The sequence below is a fragment of the Acomys minous genome, assembly GCF_964271855.1.
Source record: "Acomys minous genome assembly, chromosome: 12".
NCBI lineage: Eukaryota > Metazoa > Chordata > Mammalia > Rodentia > Muridae > Acomys > Acomys minous.
Window position 1 is genome coordinate 17,071,580 of NC_140493.1, and position 24,703 is coordinate 17,096,282.

The 24,703-nt window shown below is 52.0% G+C and overlaps 1 protein-coding gene across 1 annotated transcript; it reads right to left on the reverse strand.

The window, feature by feature from the left end:
- Window positions 1-4,897: 4,897 nt before the first annotated feature.
- On the reverse strand, window positions 4,898-23,753 carry LOC311579615 (uncharacterized protein). Its single transcript, XM_084750337.1, has 4 exons — window positions 21,191-23,753; window positions 14,641-14,757; window positions 7,124-7,322; window positions 4,898-6,832 (listed from the first exon to the last, which is right to left on the reverse strand). The coding sequence occupies exons 3-4, from the start codon at window positions 7,184-7,186 to the stop codon at window positions 6,254-6,256; spliced, it is 642 nt and encodes a 213-aa protein (XP_084606463.1). The 5' UTR covers window positions 7,187-7,322; window positions 14,641-14,757; window positions 21,191-23,753; the 3' UTR covers window positions 4,898-6,253.
- Between the last annotated feature and the right edge of the window lie 950 nt (window positions 23,754-24,703).

Sequence of the window (24,703 nt, forward strand, 5' to 3'; positions counted from 1 at the left end):
GGAGCTCTTACTGAGCAGGTCCAAGTCCGAGCTTGGGATAATGACAAGATGTGGAATGGATGGTGCAAAGCAAAGTGAGTGTACCAAATGCCGTGGAAACAGTATTTTTTAAAGCTTATTAATATTCATGAGGAAGTCAGAGGCGCACTTTCAGGAGTCTCTTCTTCCACCTTGTTGAGGTAGGGCCACTCATTTCTGCTGCGCAGGGCACTCCAGGCAAGCTGGCCCATGTGATTGTGGGTGATCCTCCTGTTTCTGACTCCCATCTCACAGTAGGGTCGCTGAGATTAGATGCACACCACCACAGCAGGCTTTTTTATGTGGGCTCTGGGGCTCAAACACAAGTTGTCAAGCTAGTGTGGCAAGCACCTTTACCTCCTGAGCTTTTTAGGCAGCCTCTGTAATAATACTGTTACAAATATTTTAATACCCCTAAAGTCATATTTTTGGAGGGAAGACCTCCTTTCCGTGTGTGTGTGTGTGTGTGTGTGTGTGTGTGTGTGTGTGTGTGTGTGTACGTACACATATTTATGTATATATGGAGGCCAGAGATAAACTTCAAGCGCATTCCTCAATTATTCTTTGCCTTATTATTTTCCCTCTGTAACTTTTTAAGGCAGGGTCTCTCATTGAACCCGGAACTCACCTTTTGGGACTGGCTGGCCAGCAAGCCCCAAGAATCTTCCTGTCTCTACCTCCACAGTCCTAGATTACATGCTATACCACGGGGAGAGGGATAGGGTCTCTTTCTCAGATGCTAGTCCCCGTATATAAAATCTCAGGCCCACCGAGGTGCCCCTCCAGGAGGCTGGGGATGGCTTCATTCAGCTTTCTCTGTGTCAGTTTCCAAGCAGGAAAGAGAAGCCTGCTTTGGAAAAGCAATAAATCATTGGCAATCTTTATCTTTTCTGTCTGATCACATGCACATATACACGCCAACATACACACACACACACACACACACACACGTTTTCTTCTCTAAACACCATACATGTCCACTGCTGGCAGCTTTTGCAAATGTGGAACCCTGAGGAAATAACAAAGGAGGAACCTCAAGCTGGAGACAACCCTTGTGAGGACCCCCTTCTCTGTTCATGACACGGACCTAAACCACCATGACCATATGACACGCCGCGTTTATCTTTGCCTCTACCCAAGGCATGGGGAAAACTCCCGTGTTTCAGTGTTTCTGCAGCACATTTTAGTGACTTCGCGCTGCACAGTCCCCGGCTGCCCCTTATGGACCTTCCGTACCTTGTCCTTCACTGTTGGCTGTGTGGGTGACTGACACAGGGGCTGCAGTGAGCATTCTTAATGTATCTCTCATGCTTCCCATAAAGTATCCCTAGAGTATTTGGAAATTCACTTGAGTGCATCATGAGTTGATGCCCAGGAAAGGGCAAAAATTGTTTTAGCAGTACAGCATGTGACCTGAAATTTCGTTTTGTTTTTTAAACTTCTTATGTGTCTGGTTGTTTTGCCTGTATGTATGTCTGCACACCACATGTGTGCCTGATGCCTCATGGAGGTCAGAAGAGGTTATTGGACCTCCTGTACTTGGAGTTATATGTGGTTGTGAGCTGCCTTGTGGGTTCTGGGAATCGAACCCTGTTACCCTGGAAGAGCAGCCAGCGCTCTTTAACTGCTGAGCCATTTCCCCAGCCCATTTTGGAGTCTTGCTATGTAGCCTTGGTTGACCTGGAAAGCTCTGTATGGACCAGTCTGGCCACGTGGGGATTCCCATTTCTCTGCCTCCTCAGTGCTGGGCTTCCATGCCAGCTGAGCGTGTATAATTCTTCTCACTGTGGAGGGAGTTTTGGGAGTAGGAACAGCATGTTGGAGAATGGTCCTGCCTGAGGCTGTGGCCCACTGTGGACCCTTGCCTGGCCAAGGAATTCTGAAGACAGGTGGCCAGGGAGAATTGAGGCTCCCAGCTTCAAAGGACTGGGTTCCACTCCTAGCTGCCCCTAAGGCTATTGAGCCTGTCACTGCTTGTCCCTATTACTGTCAGTCAGGTAATAGGCTGGTTCTCAGATCTGGTTTATGCAATGCTCTCTTACACTCCAGGGCCATCTTGTTCTTACTCTCACGTGGAGGGTGGCAGAGGCATGTCTTGGCTATATCTTGGCCAGCAGGTAAGACCCTTAAAAGAGTGGGAGTGGCCAGAAGGTCACTTTCTTCATCTTCATCTTTCTTCATCACAACACCACCAAGGAGTCCTGTGAGCCTGACTTGTGACAGCTGTCCAACCTGACCATGAGCAAGGCCCTGGGAACCCTTAAGAACAAAGTGTGAGCTGGGTGTGATGGCACACACCTTTAATCCCAGCACTTGGGAGGCAGAAGCAGGTGGATCGCTGTGAGTTCGAGGCTAGTGTGGTCTACAGAGCAAGTCCAGGACAGCTAGGCCTACACAGAAAAATCCTGTCTCAAAAAAAAAAAAAAGAAAAGAAAAAAGAAAAAAAAAGAAAAGAAAAGAAAAGAAAGAAAGAAAGAAAACATGAACAAAGTGTAGTCTTCATCCACCCCTGCTGAGGCACCCACCACTCTCACTATACAGCTTCCTCTGAGCAACAGACTGAAGGGCCCCCCAAACTTGTGGCCTCTGCTTGTCCTAAAATCCTCTAGTTTAGGACTTGAAGCATACTGATCTCTGCTTCTCCCTCCAGCCTCCTCACCACCACCATTTTCCATTATCCAACAGCAATTCCCCCAGTGCAGAGACCCTGCTAGAGAGAACCACTGGCCTTTCCTTACTGATCTTTTTGGGGGTGCTCTTTCTTCCTGGGGGGGGGAATCATAATCCCAGCTCCTCCTGAGACTAACAGTAGCAACTCAGGCTGTTCTTGTTAGCTTCTCCCTCAGCCACCATGTCCTCTGGAAAGCTTCCCAGGACAATGAGGATGGATCCCTCAGCCAAGGGAAGCCACATGAACATTGCTGGCTCTTTCTGCCTTTGCCACAGCCTACCTTTACATCGAGTCCCACCAGGCTGTGAGTTACCTGAGAACAAGGGATGCCCTTGGTGCCCAGCATGAGGCCTACTGTAGGTGCCCAGCTGTGGTCCAGGACCAGTATGCTTAAGCAAGTGACCGAATACAAACAGCTAAAGCAATACGCCTCACAAACTGGTTCTGACCTTCTCATTTCAAACTCACAGCCACTTGGCAACAGCTTGAAATTTGGGATGCCCTGGCAGGTATTATGTACATATGTGTCGGCTGTCACTCCTCAGGCAGCGTTCCCCTCCCCTCTCTATTTATTTATTTATTTATTGTTATTTGGGGGGGGGGGCAGGGTCTCTCATTGACCATAGGCTAGGATGGCTTGGCCAGCAGGCCCCACGAATTTGCTTAGTCTCCAATTCCCCAGCATTAAGAATACAGGTAGACCCTGTCACACTCAGGGCTTTTGTTTATTTGGGACAGGGTCTCACTCCTTATATAGCCCTGGTTGGCCTGGAAATAGTTTTGTAGACCAGGCTGTTCTCAAACTCAGAGACCCACCTCCCTCTGCCTAAATGTGGGAGCTGTAGGGCCTGTGCCCCTGTGCTCAGATAATGCCTGGCTTTGTATGTGGGTTTGGGGTGTGGAATTCATGTACTTGTGCTTACAAGGCAAGTACTGACTGACCTATCACCCCACCCCTCTGAGACTGAGTTTGTGAGCCGGGTTTAGGATGTGGCACATCCTGTTCACAAAAAGAATTCCCTTGCCTGTTACTTTTACTTTATGGGCTTCCTTGAAAATACTTGTTTCTAACAGTCAGAGGCCACCAGCTTGTGACAGGAGAGCTTCAGGCTCATGACAAGCATGTGGGATACAGAAACACACACACAGACACACACAGACACTCACATACATCTTTCTAACATCCAGTATAGACAGCCAAGTCACATGAATTCTGACTTTGACTATCTTGTTTTCACATATACCTTCCTTCTTAACAAGCCAGTGTCCAACTGGGCCTTTAATCCCAGTATTCGGGAGGCAGAGGCAGGCAGACTGCTGTGAGTTCGAGGCCAGCCTGGTCTACTACAACATGAGTCCAAGACAGCCAAGGATACATAGAGAAACCCTGTCTCAAAAAAATAAAACAAACAAATGAGTGGAAAAAAAAAAAGGAAAAACAAAACGAAACAAGCCAATGTCCTCTGCAGCCTTGTTCAGTTACAATGTCCACACATGCCCACCGAGGCTGTTCTTTGACAATGGCCATGTTGGAGAGCACAGTGGATCCAGGGGAGAGTAGGAAGAGTCTCGTGCTCTCTTGGGGACCTGGGAGCCAGTACACCAGGCAGAAAGAGACCCCACAAGGACCCACCCTCTGATGGACACTTGTCACGAGCACACTATGGAGTCACTGCTTCCTGTCTTAGAGTCTTTGGTGGCTCCCTGTTGCCCTTGAGTTCCGAGCCAAATTCCTTAGTGTGGCTGTTTAGTCTAGGATAAGAGGAGTAAGACAGGGTGAGGGCTGCTACCTTCGGGGAGAGAGAGAGAGCCTTTGGAGAGGGGTGGGGCGGGAGCCATGCAGAGGGCTGTGGTAGTTTGAATAATCCCAGCACTAGGGAGGCAGAGGCAGGTGGATCGCTGCGAGTTCCAGGCCAGCCTGGTCTACAAAGTGAATCCAGGACAGTCAAGGGCTATACAGAGAAACCCTGCCTCAAAAAGAAAAAAGAAAGAAAGAAAGAAAGAAAGATCCCCTCCTTCACAGTTACAGGTATCTGAACACTTGGTCCCCATTGGTGGGGCTGTTTGGAGGAGGGTTTGGGTGGTACAATCTAGCTGAGGGTCCACGTCACTGGGAGAGTGTTTTGAGATTAAGAGCCTTAAACTACTTCCAGTCTCTCTCTCTCCCTCCCCCCCCCCTCTCCCCCTCCCCCCTCATCTCTCTCTTTCCTGCCCACCACTGAGATGTGAACTGTCTGCTTCCTGCTCTTACACCATGTCATGCTTCCCCACCATAATAGGCTCTCATCCTTCTAGAACCCTAAGCCAAAATAAATTCTTCTAGAAGTTGCTTTTGGTCATTGTGTTTTATCATAGCAATAGGAAAGTAGCTAATACAAGGGCACTCCATCTGCAGGGACCAGGAACGAGGTAGGGACATTTAAATATGGATTGAGCACGAAATTCCAGGACGTGCGCTTCACGGACAAGGTTCCAGGAAGGGGAGACCCCCGTACTTAAGGCACAGAGAGAGTGGAGCAGGGTTGCTGGGAAAGAACTTGACCCAAAGATCTGGGGGCCTGGGTGGCCTCTCCGTGATGCCCTTTCTCACCAGCCCACCTTGATCCTTCTTCTAGAGCCTGGCCCTGGGCCTGGCAGTAGCTGCAGGTCCATGGGCATCATCTCAGAGCATGGTGCCTGTGGCATGGCGCCCCAACCCCCATCCCACCTCCACCCCCAACCACTGTCTTCACATGAATGCACAGGGACAGGTGCTGCAGACACCTGGGACCACTGGGATCGGGTGGGTACCACTCACACACGTTCACAGAACTTCTGTTTCCTGGTACCTCCAGAAGCTCAGAGGTGGGCATCTTCTTCAGGGCAAGAGGGGACCCAGGGGCACCCTCCACGAAGATGCCCACTCTCACCCCACCCCCACCCCCAGAGGCTCTGAGTCTCACTTTCCAAGTATTGGAAACACCCAATGTCATGGCCTGTCCCCATCAGCTACCACCCGGCATGACCAGCCCTGGCTGGCATTCACCCATCCGGATTATGAAGTCAGTAATTCCGTCCTGAATTCTGCGGAGCCCCCCCCCCCCCCGGAATCACAAGTTCCTGCCCCAGGGAGGAGGTAGGGAGGATCCCAGGACGGTGGGGATGGTGGAAATACCCTGGGAGCAGAAGGGATAACGATGGTGGTTACCAGAAGAATCTGAGGCCGCCCCCACCCTAAGCACTTGGTCAGCACAGTAGGACCACAACACAGCTTCACCTACAGCAAACCCACATTTTACTGTCCCTGTCCCTAGGTCTCCTGGCTGGAAGGCGCCTGCTGGGAGGCAGGCTAGATCCAGAACTTCGTCTAGAGACTGGAGGGCAAGCTGCCTCACGGTTTAAGAGAAACTGAGGCTAAGATTTGTCCCAGGCTCCCTGGGAGTGATGGCGGGCCCCCTCTGCTCCCTGGCCAGCCGCTCTCCCGCCCTGGGACTGCTTTTCCCACGGGGCCGGGGCACTCCTGGCAGCCTAGAGGTCTCCTGGCACAAGGAGTGGAGGAGGAGTGCGGTGGAGGGCATCTGGCAGCTAGGGGTGCGGGGGGCTCCTGGCAGCAGGGGGAGCCTGGGGGAGGGGGCCTGGCAGGGGACGCAAGGGGCTCCCAGAGGCGGGCCGCCCGCCCAGACGCGCTGCCAGGCTGATTAGCATGGGCGAGGGGCGCTGGCGCAGGGGCGCCGCCGGCCGAGCTGGCACGTCCCGCTCGGGCCCAGCTGGCCCGGCCGAGACACAAAGCGCCTCAGACGGCGGCGGCGCTCGGCCATTCACGCGCTGGGGCGACCGGGCGAGGGGTTCCCGCCGCGGGAGCGAAGAATAGCTCCTGGGCCAGGCGGGGCTTGGCCGCCCCGCGCTCCTGACCTTGAACCTTTGTGACTGGAGCGCATGCAAATCGCGGCGGGGCCGCGCCAAGCCCTGAGGGCGCTGCGCCTCCCGGGGTGTCCCGGGAAACAATGCGCCGCTGTCCCCGCGCCGTGCGACGGGCTGGGAACGGCGGGGGCTATGCGGTGCGGAATGCCGATGCGGACCTGCTCTGTGCCCGCGTGTGCGTGGCCGGCTGCGTGGACTCAGGGCCGGGACTCGAGTCCACTCTCCACCCAGTAGGCGGCTCAGCTGCGCGAGATCGTGATTAGATACAAAAAGGTTTGAGACCTGGTCCCACTTCTGCCTTCCTCTCTTTCCGTTAATAAAAGTGATAGTTTACATCCCACAGTGATCAATAGACTGGGACCAGAGAGACGGCTCGACTGGTTAAGACATTTGCCACCAGGCCTGGGGACCTGAGTTCGATCCCCAGGATTCACAGGGAAGGCTTCTGGAAGTTCTTCTCTGAGCTCTATACACCATGAACCCCCTTGTGTGCGCGCGCACTTAATAAAGTGAAAAATAAAGACTGTTACCCACCTCACGCAGGGAAATCTTGGTGGGGTTTGGAGCATATTTTCTCTTTGGGGCCTCCTCTCTCATTGCATTTACTATCTTGGATTTGAGGCCCAGGTTAAAGTTCTGTTGGGATGTGCCACGGCTCTACATGGAGTGGTATGGGATGTTCCCATAACAGACGTTAAGGCTTGTTAACGGGTGCTCCCTAGTCCTTAAAGCCCTAAGAAAAGACAAAGGCCTCACCAGGAGTTGCAGTACACAACCCAGGAAGTTGTAGCAGGGTCCCCTGTAAGCACTACAGGCAGGCTGTTGTGGTCACATGACTAACTGGAGGCAGCCTCCCCTAATGTTCAGGCACATATTCCTTCCTGGCAAGAGATTCTAGCATGTTCCATTGATTTGAAACAGCCTCAGTCCAGCTCATCCTGCAACTGACAGGTGACCTGCCACTTGTCCCTCAGAGAATCTGTGTCCTTGTCTGGTATGGGTCTTTGAGCCCTGCCTGCTTGCCTTGCAGGCTGTGAACCTTCCACACACTGTGAGGGCAGGTTCCCTGGGACTACCAGGCTGCTTTTGGAGAACGGTCTTGAGCCAGGTGCTGTGATGCACACCTGTAATCCCAGCACTCAGGGAGGCAGAGGCAGGAGAATCTCTGTGAGTTCCAGTCCAGCCAGGTCTACAAAGTGAGTCCAGGACAGGCAAGGAGAGAGAGAGAGAGAGAGAGAGAGAGAGAGAGAGAGAGAGAGAGAGAGACAGACAGACAGACAGACAGACAGACAGACAGACAGACAGAGACATAGAGAGACAGAAACAGAGACAGAGAGACACAGAGAGACAAGAGAGGGTCTTAGTGTGCCTTCACACTGTGGGAGCTCTGGCCTACCATAGCCAGGGGCCAGAATAGAAGCAAGAGATTAGCAGCTGTGCTTGAGCAGGCCTCAGTTTCCCCAGGGTATTGAGTGAAGGTTATATAAAAAGTCTGAGAAACAACCCCTCTTTTTCCTCCCCCCAGGGCATATAGAGTTGCTTTTTTTTTTTAAATTGCTATGATGAAACAGCATGACCAAAGCGACTTACAGAAGAGTTTATTTGGTTTCAGAGAGTTAGAGTCCATGATTGTGGGTGAAGAGAAAGCAATAGGCACAGCCAAGAGCTCACATCTCAAAACCACAATCAGGAGGCGTAGAGCACACTGGGACCGGCAAGAGCTAAGCCCACCCCCACTAACATACATCTTGCAACAAGGCCACGCCTTCTCCCATAGAGTTCCACTAACTAGGGGCCAAGTATTCAAACAGATACACCCATGGGGACCGTTCTCATTCCAACTGCCACACAGAGTCTCACTATCTGGCTCTGACAGACCTGAGGATCTCTGTGTAGACCAGACTGGCCTGAAACTCACAAAGATCCGCCTGCTTCTGTCGTCACACAAGTGCTGGGATTAAAGGCACATATATGCCTATACACGGCCCTACTAGCTTCCTTGGAGACAAATGAAAGCGAAGGCTTTCTCTCTCTAAAGGATAAGCCAGGGTCTCATGTATCCTGTCACCCTGGTGAGGGCACTGTGCCATTCCTGTGGATGATTTGCTGAGATGTCCTTGGAGCTAGGAATTATGGGAAAACTACCTAAGCTTTGCATGGACCCTGTTGGCTCTTGGGGGGCCAGGGGGGGTTCAGACTGTGAAGAAGCAGAAGAGGTAGAGAGGACGGTTACCGAGCCTAGTGAGTTGGGAGGTGTGGGGGGACACAGCCAGCGATGAATGGTCCATCCAGGAAGGTTTTCTGCGAGGGTGAGTGGATTCTACCAAGATACAAGAGAGTGAAGAGCACCCCATCGCCGGGACAACTGCCAGGGAGCACAGAGAGCATTTCAGGAGTGGGAGTACTTGTGAAAAGGAAATCTCCAGGGAAGGGAACACTGTACAACCCTAACCCTAAGCTTTGCCCCAACCCTAACACTATAATGACCCTAATCAGATCCTTATGTCCTAATGCTACAGCAGGCCCTGTCCCTAATGCCAGTCTAACCCTGGCTCTGACCATAATGATAAACCCAACTCTATGAAGCTATATGTGTAGGCTTAGCGCTAATGCTAACCCTAACCCTAGCTCTAACCTTACCTTAAACCTACAACCTACCCATACTGTAGTCCTAGCCAGACGCCTAAGCCAGGCCCCAGTCATAACCCTAATCCTAGTGTTAACATAGCCATTACATAAACCTAGCCCTAACCCTATGCATACTGTTAACTGCAGGATAAAACAAAGCTCTGTACCTGACCCGAACACTGGCTTTAACCCCTGTCTGTTTGTTTGTTTGTTTTTTATTTTTCCAGACAGAGTTTCTCTATGTAGCTTTGGCTGCCCTGGACTCGCTTTGTAGACCAGGCTGGCCTTGAACTCACAGCGATCCACCTGCCTCTGCCTCTTGGGTGCTGGGATTAAAGGCATGCGCCACCATGGCCAGCCAATACATAAATCTTAAAAAATAAAGAAAGAAAAGGGAAAGAAAAGAAAACTAAAACCAAACAAAAGATGATCAGCTTTGAGGAATAGTTGGCCTCCTGGGAGACAGGCAGCATGATTTTGATCCCCAAAGCTGGAGGCCAGCGAGTCACACAGCACTCTGTAATCGTGACAACCAGCATAGCTGGTGTTATGGGGGCACATTCTGCATAGGAGACTGCTAGGTGCCTACATAGTTCAGGCGCCAGCCTGAGTACTCACAGTAGGTACAGCCCCAAGGAAACAGGAAGCTCCAGTGTGGTAAAGCCTGTCTAGAACTGAAAACCATAGCCCAGGCCTGGTCAAAGAGTTGGCCTGTCAAGCCCTCAGTGTACTGACAGTGTGGTTCATCTGCAAGGTAGCTGAGGGGTGTGGGTCATTTTCGAATTCTCCAGTCATCTTTGTTATCTTAATAGAAGTGAAATTTGTAGCCACAGAAGTCACTACGACAGTCACTATAAGCCAACCATAGAAGACCCGGGGTCAGGCTTTCAAGTCTCAGGACGCTTGGCTTTTCAGGAGGCAGAACTGGACGGACCCTTGGCACTGTAACTTCCAGTTCCTAGCATACAGAAGTGGCAACCATGGCCCCAGCGGGCTGGTCTAAAGCCAGGGCAGGCTAGCATGAGAAGCAAGCCTCCCCCCTTCTAGGTCTTTCCACTACTTCACCAGATTCCTCAGAAATTAGCAATGGAAAAGCCATCCCACACTCCTGCTCCGAAGACTCAATCTTTCCATCCTGGCTCCTTGTGAGCACCTGGGGTGGGGGTAGGGGAACCCTGCAGATCTCATACAACAGAGCCGTGTTATATATGTCACCTGCATCAGTTCACAGGATGCTTTGGGCTGCGGTGATGCTGACATCATGGTTGGAGCCTGTGTGGAATCAGTGGCTTGCCTTTTTCCCTTAGCTGCCACACCATCGGGTTGGGATCTAGCTCAGGGGCGGCAGCAGCAAGGCCTTGTTGGAGCCTCTCCTACGCAGGAGAGAAGGCGGGAAGTGTGGACACACAGCTGTGCTCACAGCAATCTTCTTCCCTTGTCAGGAGGACTAAGAAACCAATGCTGCGGTAGCTTAGCCCTAGGCAAGTGGCCTTACCACCCCCCCCTCCCCACCCCCAGCTTCCCTTTACTCCTCTGTAGCCTCAGATAATAGCCATAGCGAGGAATCAGTAGGCAACACAGGGCAAAGGCCTAGGATGGCAGCAGGCATACAGGCTCACCAAATGCCAGCAGCCACCTGACCCTCAGCCATATGCCAGTTCCCTACCCTTCCCTTCCTTCTTCCTATTAACTGTACTTCCTGACTGGTGGTTGTGCCACCTGCTGGGACACCGAGTCGAACTGGACAGATAATGACTCTAGTACTTGGAGTCTAGCATGAAGCAGCCAGGGCTAGTCCAAACAGTGCAGAGCAACTTGCCCGAAAGTGTCCTGTGATGACCCAAAAGCTCTTTTTGCTGCCCCCGGGGTAGCTGCTATTAGCTTATATGACTATTGTGCCCTTGAAAGAATGGCCAAGGAAATTAATTTTATTTATTTATTTATTTATTTATTTATTTATTTATTTATTCATTCCTTTCTTTTTTCTTTTCTTTTCTTTTTCTTTCTTTTTTAAGGTATCTCTATGTAGCCTTTGCTGTTCTGGACTCACTTTGTAGACCAGGCTGGTCTCAAACTCCTCCCAAATGCTGGGATTAAAGGTGTGCACCACCATTCCTGGCTTAGTTTCATGTCTTCTTCCAGTTCATTTTTAATCAAAATGAGAGAGAGAGAGAGAGACAGACAGACAGACAGACAGACAGAGACAGACAGAGAGACAGAGAGAATGGGCCACAGTGCACATGTAGAAGTCAGAAGACAACTCTTGGGAGTTGACGGAGGCAGGGTCCCTCCCCTCCCCCCGCCCCCCCCCTTCTTGTTCTTTCAGCTGCTATCCTATACTCCTGCCTATCTGGCTCTTGAGCTGCTATCCTATACTCCTGCCTATCTGGCTCTTGAGCTTCCAGTTCACTCTCCTGTCTCTCCATCCCATCTCACCACAGGATGCTGGGATTACAGATGCATGCCCTGCTGTGACATCTAGCTTTTTACATGGGTTCCAGGCATCAGTCTCAGGCCATCAGGCTTGTGTGACAAGGGCTTTCCTGTTGAGCCCTCCCCTCCACCCTCATTTCACCTTAATGTAAATTGCCATTCCACGGAAGTCCTCCTATGTGGCTGGCTCATAGCTACGCTAGCGGACGTCATGGATACAGAGCGAAGACATTTCCTTCACACCACTGACGACAGGTATCTAAGCTCACCAGGTCATTTCCTGTCATTTCTCTCTAGGACAGCACACTCCTTAGACTTCTGTTTTTGAAAGAAGAGCTTCTGACAGAGACAGGCCCCTGGGCTTTGGGTCAGGTACGAGATTCAAGGGAAAACCAACTTTACTTTACTACATCATTCCCTGAGGCAGAAGAATTACTCGTTATAGTGGTTACTTTTTCTCCTCTCTCTGGCCAAATACCCAGCAAGAAGCAACTTGATAGGTTAGAGAGATGGCTCAGTCAGCAAAGTGTCTGCCAGCCAATGTTGTGGAAACAGAAGGGTGGGAAGAAAGCCCTGACCTCAGAAACCATGTCGGCTGACCCTAGTTCAGATTCCCAGAGCCCGAGGACAGATCTGGGGGTGGAGAGACGGCTTAGAAGTTAGAGGCTCTCCCCGGGGAGCCAAGTCGGCTTCCCAACACCTAGATGTTTGGCAGCTGATGGTAAGCCCAGATTCAGGGGTCTGACACCTTCTTCTAACTATTGTAGACACTACACACATATATTCACATATGAAACAAACAAACTACATTGGGGCGTGTTAGCTCACGCCTGTAATCCTAACCCGGAAGAGTCAGACACAGAATACCAGTGACTTGCTAGCCAGTTAATTTGGCTGAAGTAACAAGCTACAGATTCAGTGGGAGACTCTTGTCTCTAAACAGTAGGTGAACGCCTGGCGTGGTAGCCGCAGGCCTTTAATCCTAGCACTTGGGAGGCAGAAGCAGGCAGATCACTGTGAGTTCAAGGCCAGCTTGGTCTACAAAATGAGTTCAGGACAGCCAAGGCTACACAAAGAAACCCAGTCTCGAAAAACAAACAAACAGACAGACAGACAAACACCTAGCCAGTAGGAAGAGACAGATTGAAGAATACATGTGATGTTGACATCATGTCACATACATGAACACACACATGGATATATACAAACACACACATGAACACATATACACACACATCCCTACAGTCCAAAGCTGGTTGAGGACAGGATGCCAGCTATGGCCACCATGTGCCCAAGGGAAGGAACAGTCTAGTTGCACAGGTCCTCAGCTGGCCAACATCAGTGTGAAATGGGTCTGGAGGCTGTAGCTGGGTTGGAGTTGGAAAAAGCCCAGATAAATGTGCAGGCCACTTCCTTCTTCAACCTTATCTGTCTGTGCCTTTGGGAAGGTACTGTACCATAGAGTTACCTTGGGAGGATGACCAGCATCTACAGTTACCATGATGACACCAGACCAGAGGCCATGATGGACACACATATTCCACATTATCACATATTCCAGATAAGCAGCTCAGCTAGTCTGGGGGAGTGACTGTGGCGGCCTGTCCCTTTATCCCAGGAGGATCCAATCTTATGGCTGGGTTGCAGGATCATATAGGGATCATGTCTGGTAACTGGGCTATGGGCCCCTAGCCCTCTGTCTAAGGGATTCTGATCTCTCTGTGGCATTACTTTTACTGATCATGGTCACTGACACTGGCTGCTCATGCCTAGCGCCATCTTGAAAACACCAAGAGTGCTGGTGTGAGTTCCTGGTTCTGAGACTGTGACCCTTTCCTTCCCACAAGCCCAGGCCTTCTTTAGAATCAGGACCAACGTCCTGTGTGTTGACTTGTTTTTCTGCCTCATGCTTTACAAGTACAAGGAGGCCAGGATGATCAAGAGACAGTGTAAACTGGACACCCGTTCACATAAGAGCATGTGCTTTCTTCATGGCACCTAAGGTTATCTAAGTTCAAACGCTCATCTCTTGTCATCTCTAGTGGAATTGAGCGTAAGAGACACCTCTGCACAGCTTGAGTTGAGGTCTCAGATGAGTGGTCTGTGTAATCTACCTCTCGGGAGATGAATCTCCCTGCTAGAGCTGGGACCTCACATCCAACAAAGCCTAAGTTGTAGGGATGGGAGGAGCCGCCTGGCGATAATTATTAGATCTAAGCGTCCCTCTTGGTCCTTGGAGTGGTCTGAATTTGAAAGTCCCTCCTAGGCTCATATGTTTGGATACTTGATTCTCAGTTGATGGAACTCTTTGGGAAGATTAAGGGGTGTGGCCTTGGCTGGTTGTGCCAGCATTTGGGGAGGTAGAGACAGGTGGATGTCGGTGAGTTCAAACCGAGCCTCGGCTACAAAGAGAGTTCCAGGAGAATTAGAACTATTACACAGAGAAACCTTGTTTTGCAAAACAAAACAAAACAACAAAAGAGGTGTGGCCTTGTTGGAGGTATGTCCCTGGGGTGGCTTTTGAGATTTCAAAAAATTATGTTGTTCCACTGTCTGCCTCCTGCTTGTGGTCTTGAGATGTGCGCTTTCGGCTGTTCCCAGCACCATCATAACGCTTTCTTTCTTTCTTTCTTTCTTTCTTTTTTTCTTTCTTTCTTTCTTTCTTTCTTTCTTTCTTTCTTTTTTGGTTTTTCAAGTCTTTCTGTGTAGCCTTGGCTGTCCTGGACTCACTTTGTAACTTTGTAGACCAGGCTGGCCTTGAACTCACAGGGATCCGCCTGCCTCTGTCTCCAGAGTGCTGGGATTAAAGATGTGCATCACCAACGCCCGGCCTATTAAACGCTTTCTTTTATAAGTTGCCTTGGTCATGGACTTTATAAATGCAATGAAAAATTAACTAAAACAGTCCCTTCATGTGAGGACATAGTTTCTCAGGTCAGGGCTTACTTCCCACCCCTCGGCATCCACAATATTGGCTGATATTCACTCACTGTTCACTGGCATTTGAAGGGGCGAGCCAAGGAAGTCTGGGCACACCATACATTCCACAGAAGCAGCTCCGGTATCTGCCTGGCTCATTGCCGGCCTTCCAGGTGCAGAAGACGAACCTGATAACCATTAGACCAAGAAAGACAGTCATGTCACAAACGATTTACTACCAAATAGTAAAGGGGTTTTGTTGTTGTTGTTTTGTTTTTTGAGGCAGAGTTCTTCTGTGCAGCTCTGGCTGTCCTGGTATTTGCTCTGTAGATCAGACCAGCCTTGAACTCAGAGATCTACCTACCTCTGCCTCTGCCTCCTGACGGCTGGCATTAAAGGCTGGCACCACCACTGTCTGGCTAGTAAAGTACATTTTAAGGCAATGTTTTAAAATATATAATAATTGAGTTGTCACTGGGAAAGGTGGTTCCATAATCAGAATGAAGATCTAAGGGGAAGTGAAGGTGTGACATAAAGCCATAAATATACTAGGGAAATAGATAGGTAAATATTTGCAAAATGTTGGCGTCAAGAAATTCCTGGCTAAGTAATAAAGCTCATTCAGCGTCTATAGAAGAAATCCATGCATACGTGCGCACATACATGTATGCCTGTGCATGTGTATGTATGTGGGGGGGGAGGACTTGCCCCCCCCCTTGCCCTGGGGGAGGACTGTATAAAGCAGAGTCAAAAGACAATCTCCTGGGGGAAACTACGTGACTGAAAATGCAAGAATAGCTTTGCTAGCCAGGGGGATGTTCTCAAAGGACGCAGGAAGGAAACTGGTAAAGAGACAAAACTCCAACTGCCAATATAGTTATGATAAAGTCTAATTTCGAAAGATAAAAATTAAGCTAGGCTAAAGATTGACACTAAAATCTCTTCATGACAAAAGACAAACATACAAAAGTCTGGAGGAAGAGATGTCACAGACTCGGCAGCAGCCTTGCTAGCTGTCCTATTGGTGGCACTGAGTGACATCTGTCCAGCGGACCCTCTGGGAATTGCTCCAGTTCCATGTGTGTGTCTGTTACTCTACACCACTAGCAAAGCAGTTTCACAGCTCTGCACAGAGTGGGGCTGTGGAGGACCGACTGAGGCAGCCACGTTGGTGCAAACCTTCTCTCCCTACAGGCCAGTAACCAATTCTGTGTGTACATCAGACTCACCTACACACTGTCCTTCCAATGCCCCTAGGAACTGGTTCCAGCATCCTCTTGGATCCCTTATTGATTAATGAATTAAATCAAATCGTAGGTGGATTTATTTTCTCTTTGTATGAGACTCACGATTTGACCTCTAAAAATCACTCAGTAAGAATTTGCATTCACAGTATGTGGTACAGAAGTGCCAAAAAAAAAAAAAAAACCAAAAAAAAAAACCCAATTAAGCACAAACCCAGTTTCTAAACAAAAGAAATTGCCTGCCCAATGAGGAGAGAAGGTGAAATCAACACTAGGACTGGTAGGTACACTCCCACAGGTCCCTACCTCTCAGATTTAGGTCTCTGCTCCCAAGGGGCTGGGGGAGGGTGGAAGGGGCAAAGTTAATCCCCTCCCCCAGCTGTCTCTATTTTAAGAAGGCTCTCCCAGGCTTGTCTGGGGGAGTGCAGGAGGCTACATGGGGTATTGGGCAGTGGCCAGGAGATGGTGCTGGGGGCTCAGGTCTGAGTATTAGCAGATTGAGGATTGGGAGGTGGGGATAGATGGTGACTTGAGTATCTGGAATTGATGTCCCTGGGTGCCATTGCCTACACCCTCCTTTTAGGCCTGTAACTCAGGAATCCCCCCCCCCTTGCCTCTCCCGCACCCCCACACATGTCACCAAGTGAGTCAAAGACCAGAAATCAGCAGGTAACCCTTAGTCCAGAGTTTCTGTCACTTAGCTCAACTCCAAGAAGCTCTCTTGACAGGGAGTGGAACATTGGGGCACGGCTGGAGGGGTGCACATTCTCAGTGCCAGATGTGTGAGTGCTGCAACCCCGGTGAGCTAGAGACTGGGTAGACCCAAGCCAAACAGTCTGAGGTGCTCTTGGTATCTCACAAAACCAGGGTTCTGGCAGCTCAGACGTCCAGTGATTCTCCGTGTCCACTCCCCACATTACAGGGGACTTGGGGCTGGAGTTGTACAGAGTTCAGCATCACTGCAAGCTCTCCAAGGACTATGTGTTCCTTGAAGTCTGGGATTGAGTGGCTCAAGAAAGGACAGAAGTAGGGGTATAGAGACAGAAAAGTGTGAGGCTGGGGTCTTAGGCTGACCTTAGCTGGAGCTACCCCGTGGAGAGCGGCCACGATCAACCCCAAACAGAAGTGGCCTTGAAATGAAGGTTGGGGGTGGGGTAGCTTAGACCAGGCTCTTGGCTGTTGGGTGGCGGCAGGGGAAGTGGCTAAGTTTGGAGTAGGGTGAGGCACCAGGGGTGTGTCCCTTACTAGGGAGACTTGGGCTTGTGGGGCAGCCAGAAGGAAGGGCGGGGCAGCAGATGCTGGGGAAGGAAAGTGGCGGTCCTGAGAGCAGGTGGGAACGCACAGGGGAGGGCGTGGCCTCAGGTGCTAGGAGACTGAAGGCAAAAGCGGAAGAAGCCATGGTGACTTGCCTGAGGCCAAGGCACACCCCCCCCCCATTCATTTGCGTGACAATCTGATGGGCTGTGGTAGCCGTGGGAAGGCAGCTAGAAGGACACCTAAATTCTCCGCACGACAGGTTTCAACAGGGCTCAGTGGAGTTGCTGGCCTAGCGGGGGCGCAGTGGCTGCTGGGCTGCTGGTCTCGGAGGCGGCGGGAACACAGCATGCCAGGGCTGACTCAGGCGAGCTCTCCTAGAGGCAGGCAGAGTCCTGCAGGGTGCTACCTGCCCGGGTCCGCCCCGAGGGCTCCTTTTGCTGGGTCTGCTCTGGAGTGGTTCTTACCACTTTAGGAGGTTCTCGACTGTCTCCAGGGGTTTAAGGTGTTCTGAACTGCTCCCACGGCCTCAGAGTGCTGCATCCCTTGTGGGATGCTAAGGGAAGACTATAGAAAGGCCTGGACTGAGCCCCTTGGCCATCTCCATCTTCACTGTCATCTGTGTCATTCATGTGCTACCTCACTCATTCCTGCGTCCACACGCTCATGCCACGCACGTTCTGGGACCCCACCTGCTCCCTGCCCTGGAACGGCGAAGTCAAGGTGACAAACATAACGGCAACAGGGTAGGTGGAGAGGTGAGTACCAAACTGGGGAAATCCTAGACTGACCTAGGCAGTACTCTAGGGACAGCTGGGCGGGACTTTGGGGTGGGCGGGGTCGTGACTGGGCGGAGCCTTGAGCTGAGCAGAACCTAGGGCTGAACTGGAAGAGAGCAAGGTGACCACAGAGAGACTCAAGGCCAGGGTGAGGATATGAAAATAGGGAAGCTTCTAGCAAGCCAGGGTGAAAGGGAAGGGTGTTGTGGTCCTCTGCAGTAGGGTCTGAGTAAGTGGGTGCATCGGGCAGAAAGGAGTCCCAGCAAAGGACCCTGAGCCTCCCACCCACGCCACAAGCCTTCCTCCAGCACACAGCCCTGACTGTGGACACTGCAGGGTGGTCATCCAGCTGCAGAAGCTGGCCTGGGCACAAGGCCATCGTCCCTGGATCAGGCCTGCCCAGTGGCTGATGTGACATGAATCAAGCCCAGGCCCACTCCACCGGGCTGAGGACAGCTCTGGGTTGTTTTGGACGGTCAGTTCTACACTGTCCACCCCAGCATCCATCCTTCTGCTCCCTCCTGTCCCTGGTACTGTGCACAGGCCACCTCTCCATTCAGGAAACCATGATGCATTGGCTTTCTTGGTCATACTAGGCCTGAAGTTACTAGACCACATGAGCTGTGATGCCAGCTGCTGCAAGGTAGTTTAGCCCTGAGTGGGGAGACTGCCAGATGCTCTTAAATCTAGGGACCTGTGGGGGCATAGGCAAGGGGCAGAAAAGGCCTTCTACGGGGCCTATGAGCTGCAAGGGGTGCTGTCTGATGGTACCCCTTGCTCTGTTTGCCCTTCTTAGCTCCTCAAATATAGAGCCTCTTTTTTCGTCTAGACCCAGTCCAGTCCTTACCCCCTTTGTATATCATCCAGACCCACCTGGCCTCAGTGTCATAAGCCACATGTTTCTTGCTGAGATGAGATGACACGGGGTCAGGCTTTCTGAACCCCAGGAAGACCTTTGTGGCCCGTAGACCACCTTTCTGTGACTGAGCCCCTTCCTGCCTCTGTCTTCCTATAAGCTGGTCCTGAAACATGGGTGCCCACATGTAAGTTAGGCTCTCTCACGGAAAGGGATTCCAGCAAGCAGAAAAAAAAAAGGTGGGGGGAGGCTGTAGCCAGTGCACAATATCTCTGCAAGGGCAGCTGGGTTCAGTACCAGAGCATGCTGGGAGTGCTATCTTGGCTCAGGGTGTTCCTTCCAGCTCTTTGCCACTATAGCCGGCACTTCCACTCGGTTGGCTTGGGGCCAAAGCTACATCTGTCCTAGTGGCAGCTAAAAGTGCACTTCCCACACTCAGTGAGATGCCCTTGGGGGTGGGAGACTCCTGTGCTGCCAAGGAATGGCTAGCTCCTCACCCGGGCACATAGAGGGACACCCTGCTGTTTGCGGTGCCCTTAAAAGCCAGATCAGTGACAGTACCCCCAGATCTAGGGCCCTGCCTTCCCCCCCTTCTCCCCTCCACCAGCCCATAGCTTCAGCTTGCACCCCAGAGGTTAAGAGACAGACCACTGCAGGGCGTGGCAGCTCAGCCCTGACTGGCCTAGTCTAAACTGATGTTCTGCCAAGGAGGCCCTTTGGCTGCCATGAGCACCTAAACAGCCCTGTCTTTGTCCTAGCAGCCACAGGCACTGTTTGCTCAGTGCCCAGCTTGTTTTTCCCAGGCTGAGCAGGGCAGGCAGAGGCCCGGGAGCCATGGAAACAGCACAGGCCACCTGTCTTGCCCAGCCCCTCTTTCTGCCCAGTTGCTTTCTCAGTCTCTCCGGACCTCCTACTGCACTGGCCCTGCCCCAGCTGCCCTTGTCCCAGCCCACCCTCACCCCAGTCCCACCCCCTCACTAGCTGGGCTGGGTGCACAGGTAGCCAAGGGTTTCAGGTGCCCTGGGGTCACACAGATCCTGGGGTCAGCTGGGGGCATCCTCGGCACCCGGTGGTTGACTTCTTCCTGCACAGCGACTGAGGACTCCTGCACTGAAGCTGACTCCTGCACCATCACGTGGCAGCCCTGCCCTGCTCTGGAGGCCTGAAATTCACTAAGCTTCCGGTGCTCAGGAGGAAGGCTGTGAGGTCCATTAAAGGCTCCACAGCTGCATTAAAACTGCCGCATCAGGGGTTGGAGAGATGACTCAAGAGTTAAGAGTACTGGTTGCTGTTCCAGAGGACCCAGGTTCAATTCCCAGCCCCTACATGGTAGTTCACAACGGTCATGAACTCAGTCCCGGGGTGCCTGATGCCCCTTTCTCTATGGCCACTGCACACACATGGTGCACAGATACACATCAAAATCAATCCATCAAACAAACAAACAAAAAACCCTTTTGCCCCAGCCTCTGATTTCGCCCCCAACCCTCTGAGACAGGATTTCTCTGTGTAGCCCTGGCTGTCCTGGACTCGCTTTGTAGACCAGGCTGGCCTTGAACTCACAGTGATCTGCCTGCCTCTGCCTCCCTGAGTGCTGAGGTTAAAGGCATGTTCCACCACGCCCAGCTGATTTGTTTTTTTCTTGTCCTCTTGGAGCCTCCAACTATTCATTAAGATCAGTCTGAAGCCCCAGGCCCAAAACATCTGATTCTTGTCCCTAACAACACTTCCTGTCCACTAGTGTGTCCTAAGGTACTCTCTAATAAGTAACTAGGACAGCTACAAGTGTGATGGGCCTGACCTTGGACCTGTGTCCACGTGTTCCCCCTGCCTGCACCTCACTGGTTCTCAGTGTAGCCCTGACAGGACTAATTTCTTCTAGATTTTTTTTTTTTCAGGGCGCTTAGGCGGTCTCCAGGTAGGATTTGGGAAAAGGTAGTGAGTGCAGGGCGTTCTGTGGTTGGGTGGGGTTGGAGGACAGAGTTTCACATCCCCATGGGGCAAAGAGAGAAGTATGTGTGTGTTCATCTTAGGAGGAGTCCTCTGGCCCAGGCAGGGGGCGACCCACCCATGTGGCCCCATAAGCACCGGTCTGGCAGCACCTGTGTCCTCAAATACCTTTCAGCTTCTGGGGGCAGGAAGCTTATTCGCTTCATTATCCAGATGAGAAAATCAAGGCTCCAAGCCAGAGGCTAAGGGAGCTCTTCTGGTCATGCTTAGCCTCCCCACTCCCACAGCTGTCCCCTACAGTTCCCTCCCCAGCCCTGATCACGTGGTTGGCTACAGCCCTGGCCTTCTGGGTGGGTACCCTTAGGCAGCGAGTACAGTCACGCTTGCTGTGCCTAACGCTTCTGTATTTTGCAGGCGGGGATATGGGCTGGAGAGGGTCAGGGCTTGGCGATTCTGTCCGTCATTTATTTGTTCCCTGCTTCTCTCATGTCTGGCTGTTTGGGTTCCTTCCAGCTCTTGAAATATCTGTTCCGCCTACCTGGAAGCTGCTGGCTTTAGGCAGGGCAGTTCCTCCCGCCTGCTCAGTTCAATCCAGGCTTGTCACCTCCTTGCAGGCACCAGGCATGTGCTGTCTACCCTGGTTGGGCTCCTGGGTGGCCAGGAGGCTCTTGGAGAGCTCTCTTCTTTCCCACTCTTGGAGCTCTGCGGCTCTCTTCCGGAATGGCTTCCCGATGAGGTAATGCATCTTGCAGACGGGAGGAGCTGCCGGAGAATGGCAGTCAGTGGCCTCCTTGCCTGGGCGACCTGCCCAAGGCACAAAATGAGCCCTTTTGGGTGGCTGAAACGAAGACGGGGCTTGCGACTCCAGACCTTCTTTCATCTCCTGGCCTTGAGCTGAGACTATTCCAGTCCTGGGCTGAGCATGCAGCCTCACTCGCTCCTCCCGCTGCCCTGTGAACACAGAAGCCCCTGCACACATGGGGGAAACTGAGGCCTGAATGGGGGAAAGGGTCACATTCAGAGCCCCAGAAAGAATCCACAGCTCTCCCTACTTGACTCTCTAAGGGGGCAAGCAAAGCCTTCCTGCCTCACCTTCTTTGGTTTGGGGGTAGTAGGGGGCTTGTTCCCACCAGCCAGACTTCATTCTCTGGAACTTGGGCCAAATTTAAGCCTGCCTGTTATCCTCCTGTGTTGGAGCTGGGTGGCTGCTAGCCTAGAGGACAGCTGCTGGAGTGGCCACTCTATATCCTGGGGAAGAGAGAAGCTGCAGAGATAAGACTCCATGCTGGTGTCCCTGAGGAGGCTTGCTTCCTCACCCACTCTGGGCCCCATGCCTGCCAGGCCCTGCCCTGATGATGAAGTAGGTCCCCAATACCCACATAGCCCAGAAGCACCCACACTCCAGGCTTGGAAAACAATATGAGACTCCTCACTTCTGCGGCTGGTGGCCACGGTGCCTGGCACCTGGGGCTGACCCAGGAAGGCCTTTAGCGCTAGATAGCAGCTGTCTTCTTGAGTCCTGTAGGACCCCTGTCCTGCAGGATTGCAGCCTTTTAGTGGGATTAGATTACAGGCTGGGAGGTGACTCTGTGAGGCAGGCAGGTCCAAGTGTCTGCAGGCCCAGCTGGTCCCGTCCTCGATTTGAATTTATTGTGCAATGTCATCCAAGGCCCCCCGCCCTGGCTGGATCTCAAGTTCCCCCCATCTGCAGACAGGAGGAGGGCAGGAGAGGCCTCAACGGGACTCCAGAGCTCCCCAGACCTGCAGCTGTGTGGGCGCAGCCTCTCTCTGGGCAGGAAGTTAATTTCCGGGTTGGAGGCAATGCCTGAAGCAGGCCCAGTGCTCTCTGCATGTTCAGATGAGGGCCTGGCTGGTGAAGTCATGTGGGAAGTAGCAGCAGAGCCAGGCTCCAAGCCAAGATTTCTCTGCTGGCCTGGAGTGACCTTGCTCAGCCTTCTTTGCTCACCCCCACCCCCTATCCCTCTTGCCTGCACAAAGCCCTGGCTCCACAAGGAAAGACAGGTTGCCTTGGAAGGTGAGCCCGCACCCTCTTCTGCCCCCTGGTGGCTATAAGGACATATGGCAGTTCAATCAGGGCTTTGGACCCACCCAGAGCCACATGGCACCATCATCCCCGACACAAGGCCAGGCACCCACAGGATCACAAGAACACACAGGGCTGCAGACACCCCCAGAGGCACAGACACCCCCAAAACCACAAAAACTCCCAGGGTTGGGAACCTGCAGGATCACTGACACTCATAACCACAAACCACCCGCAGGACTTTGGGCACCTGTGGGCTTAGGGTACCCTCTCTGGGAACTCTGGATTGTAACACCCCCACACAGGAAGATGTTACTGCCATCAGTGTCTGAGGAGTGTGCAGTATGGGTCGAGAGTGGTTAAGGCATGCAGGAAATGACGCAAAGACAGGAGCAGGGTTGAGAGAAAAGTGCTCACCCACCAGTCAGCAGCCCTTTGGCTCTTCAGGCTGTACTGTTGGAGGGGAGGCTGGGGTTCATGTCTTTTTGTTGTTGTTGTTGTTGTTGTTTTGTTTTGTGTTTTGGTTTAGGTTGGTTTGGTTTTGGTTTTTCAAGACAGGGTTTCTCTGTGTCAGCCTTGGCTCTGTCCTGGACTCGCTTTGTAGAGCAGGCTGGCCTCAAACTCACAGCGATCCACCTGCCTCTGCCTCCCGAGTGCTGGGATTAAAGGCTTGCACCACCATGCCGGGCTTGGGTTTATGTCTTTTAACTCCTAACAGTGACAGTGATGAGAAGGGCTCAGTCTACTGGTCATTCCCAGTTTCTGGGGACACATAGGAGCCATCAGCGGCATCACAGGACAGATGGGCACCCTCTAGCCTTGACCTGATCATGAAGGAATGGACTTTCAGAATGGAGGACAACTACCCTGGCTCCTAGGGGCCTAGTGCCTCCAATATCATCATCAGGGTTAGGGGTGGACTGGTCAGTCTTTAGGATGTACCAGAAGGCTGGAGAGATAGCTCAGCCGTTAAGGGCTCCTCTTCTAGAGGACCTGGGTTCAATTCCCAGCACCCACATGGAAGCTCACTATGACTGGTAACTGCAGTCCCAGGAGATCTGACGCCCTCTTCTGGCCTCTGCAGGAACTGAACACACATAGTACAAACAAAACACCTATACACAGAAATTTTTCAAAATAAAATCTTTAAAAGAAATTTAGCAGGACTGCTCAGATTTTTCTCCAGAGTGCACCCCCCTACCCAGCACCCTTCTTCTTCTCTACTCCCACCCCCAAAATCCTGCCTGGGCCATACAGCCAAACTTCTTCCCCACCCCTGCCTCTTCCCAGGATGCCTGGCCCAGGGAATGCCAGGCTCCCACAGAATGCCATCACATTACAACTAGGGAGGTAATCACGCATCAACTACACTGGTGGGCAAACTGAGGCTGCAATCGTGGACTAGCAAGGCCCAGGACTAGCTAGGCACAGACCTGGAGATAGGATGGACACAGAGTCTAGGGGTAGTCACCAGTCCAGAGTGACACTGACACTGTGGCACTGAATCCTCAGTAGGAGGCTTGAGGCCCCCGCCAGCCTGGGGCATCCTCCGTGCCTCCCACCCTGAAGTAGGAGAGGCAGGGTCATATAAAAAAGGACCAGGGCGGATACCCAGAACTTTCCATGTTTGAGTCCAGGGGACGGGGCCTCCGATACTGGTGTCACTCCTCTGTCTGGTGTCCCTTCTGCTCAACCTTCTAAAGGAAGAGTACTTGGGGAGTGAGAGCGTCATGAGTTAGGTCTGTTGGGGGTGGGGCACCATGACCCCAAGTGCGTGCTCTGGTGTAGAAAGGCAGCATGGTGTGACCAGCAGGAGGATTAAGCCTATCATGACTGGTACCCCAGCGGCCTGGTAGGTTACCCAGTGTGTACCAGGGGGCAAGGCGCACAGTGATGGAGGTAATTGCTCAACTCCCCTCCAGGCCTCTGCCCGCCTCCGCTGTGAACCAATGGGCAGCAGTCTCAACGTCTCTGTACTTCATTAGGACAGTCCCAACTTCCCAGAGG

Excerpts from the sequence above, each read along its gene's own strand:
- LOC311579615 (XM_084750337.1), bottom strand. The coding sequence starts at position 7,186 with ATGAGAGAGGAGGCCCCAAAGAGAAAATATGCTCCAAACCCCACCAAG. Across the intron at positions 6,833-7,123 it reads CCAAGATTTCCCTGCGTGAG|CTGAGCCGCCTACTGGGTGG; the intron begins GTGGGTAACAGT and ends GATCTCGCGCAG.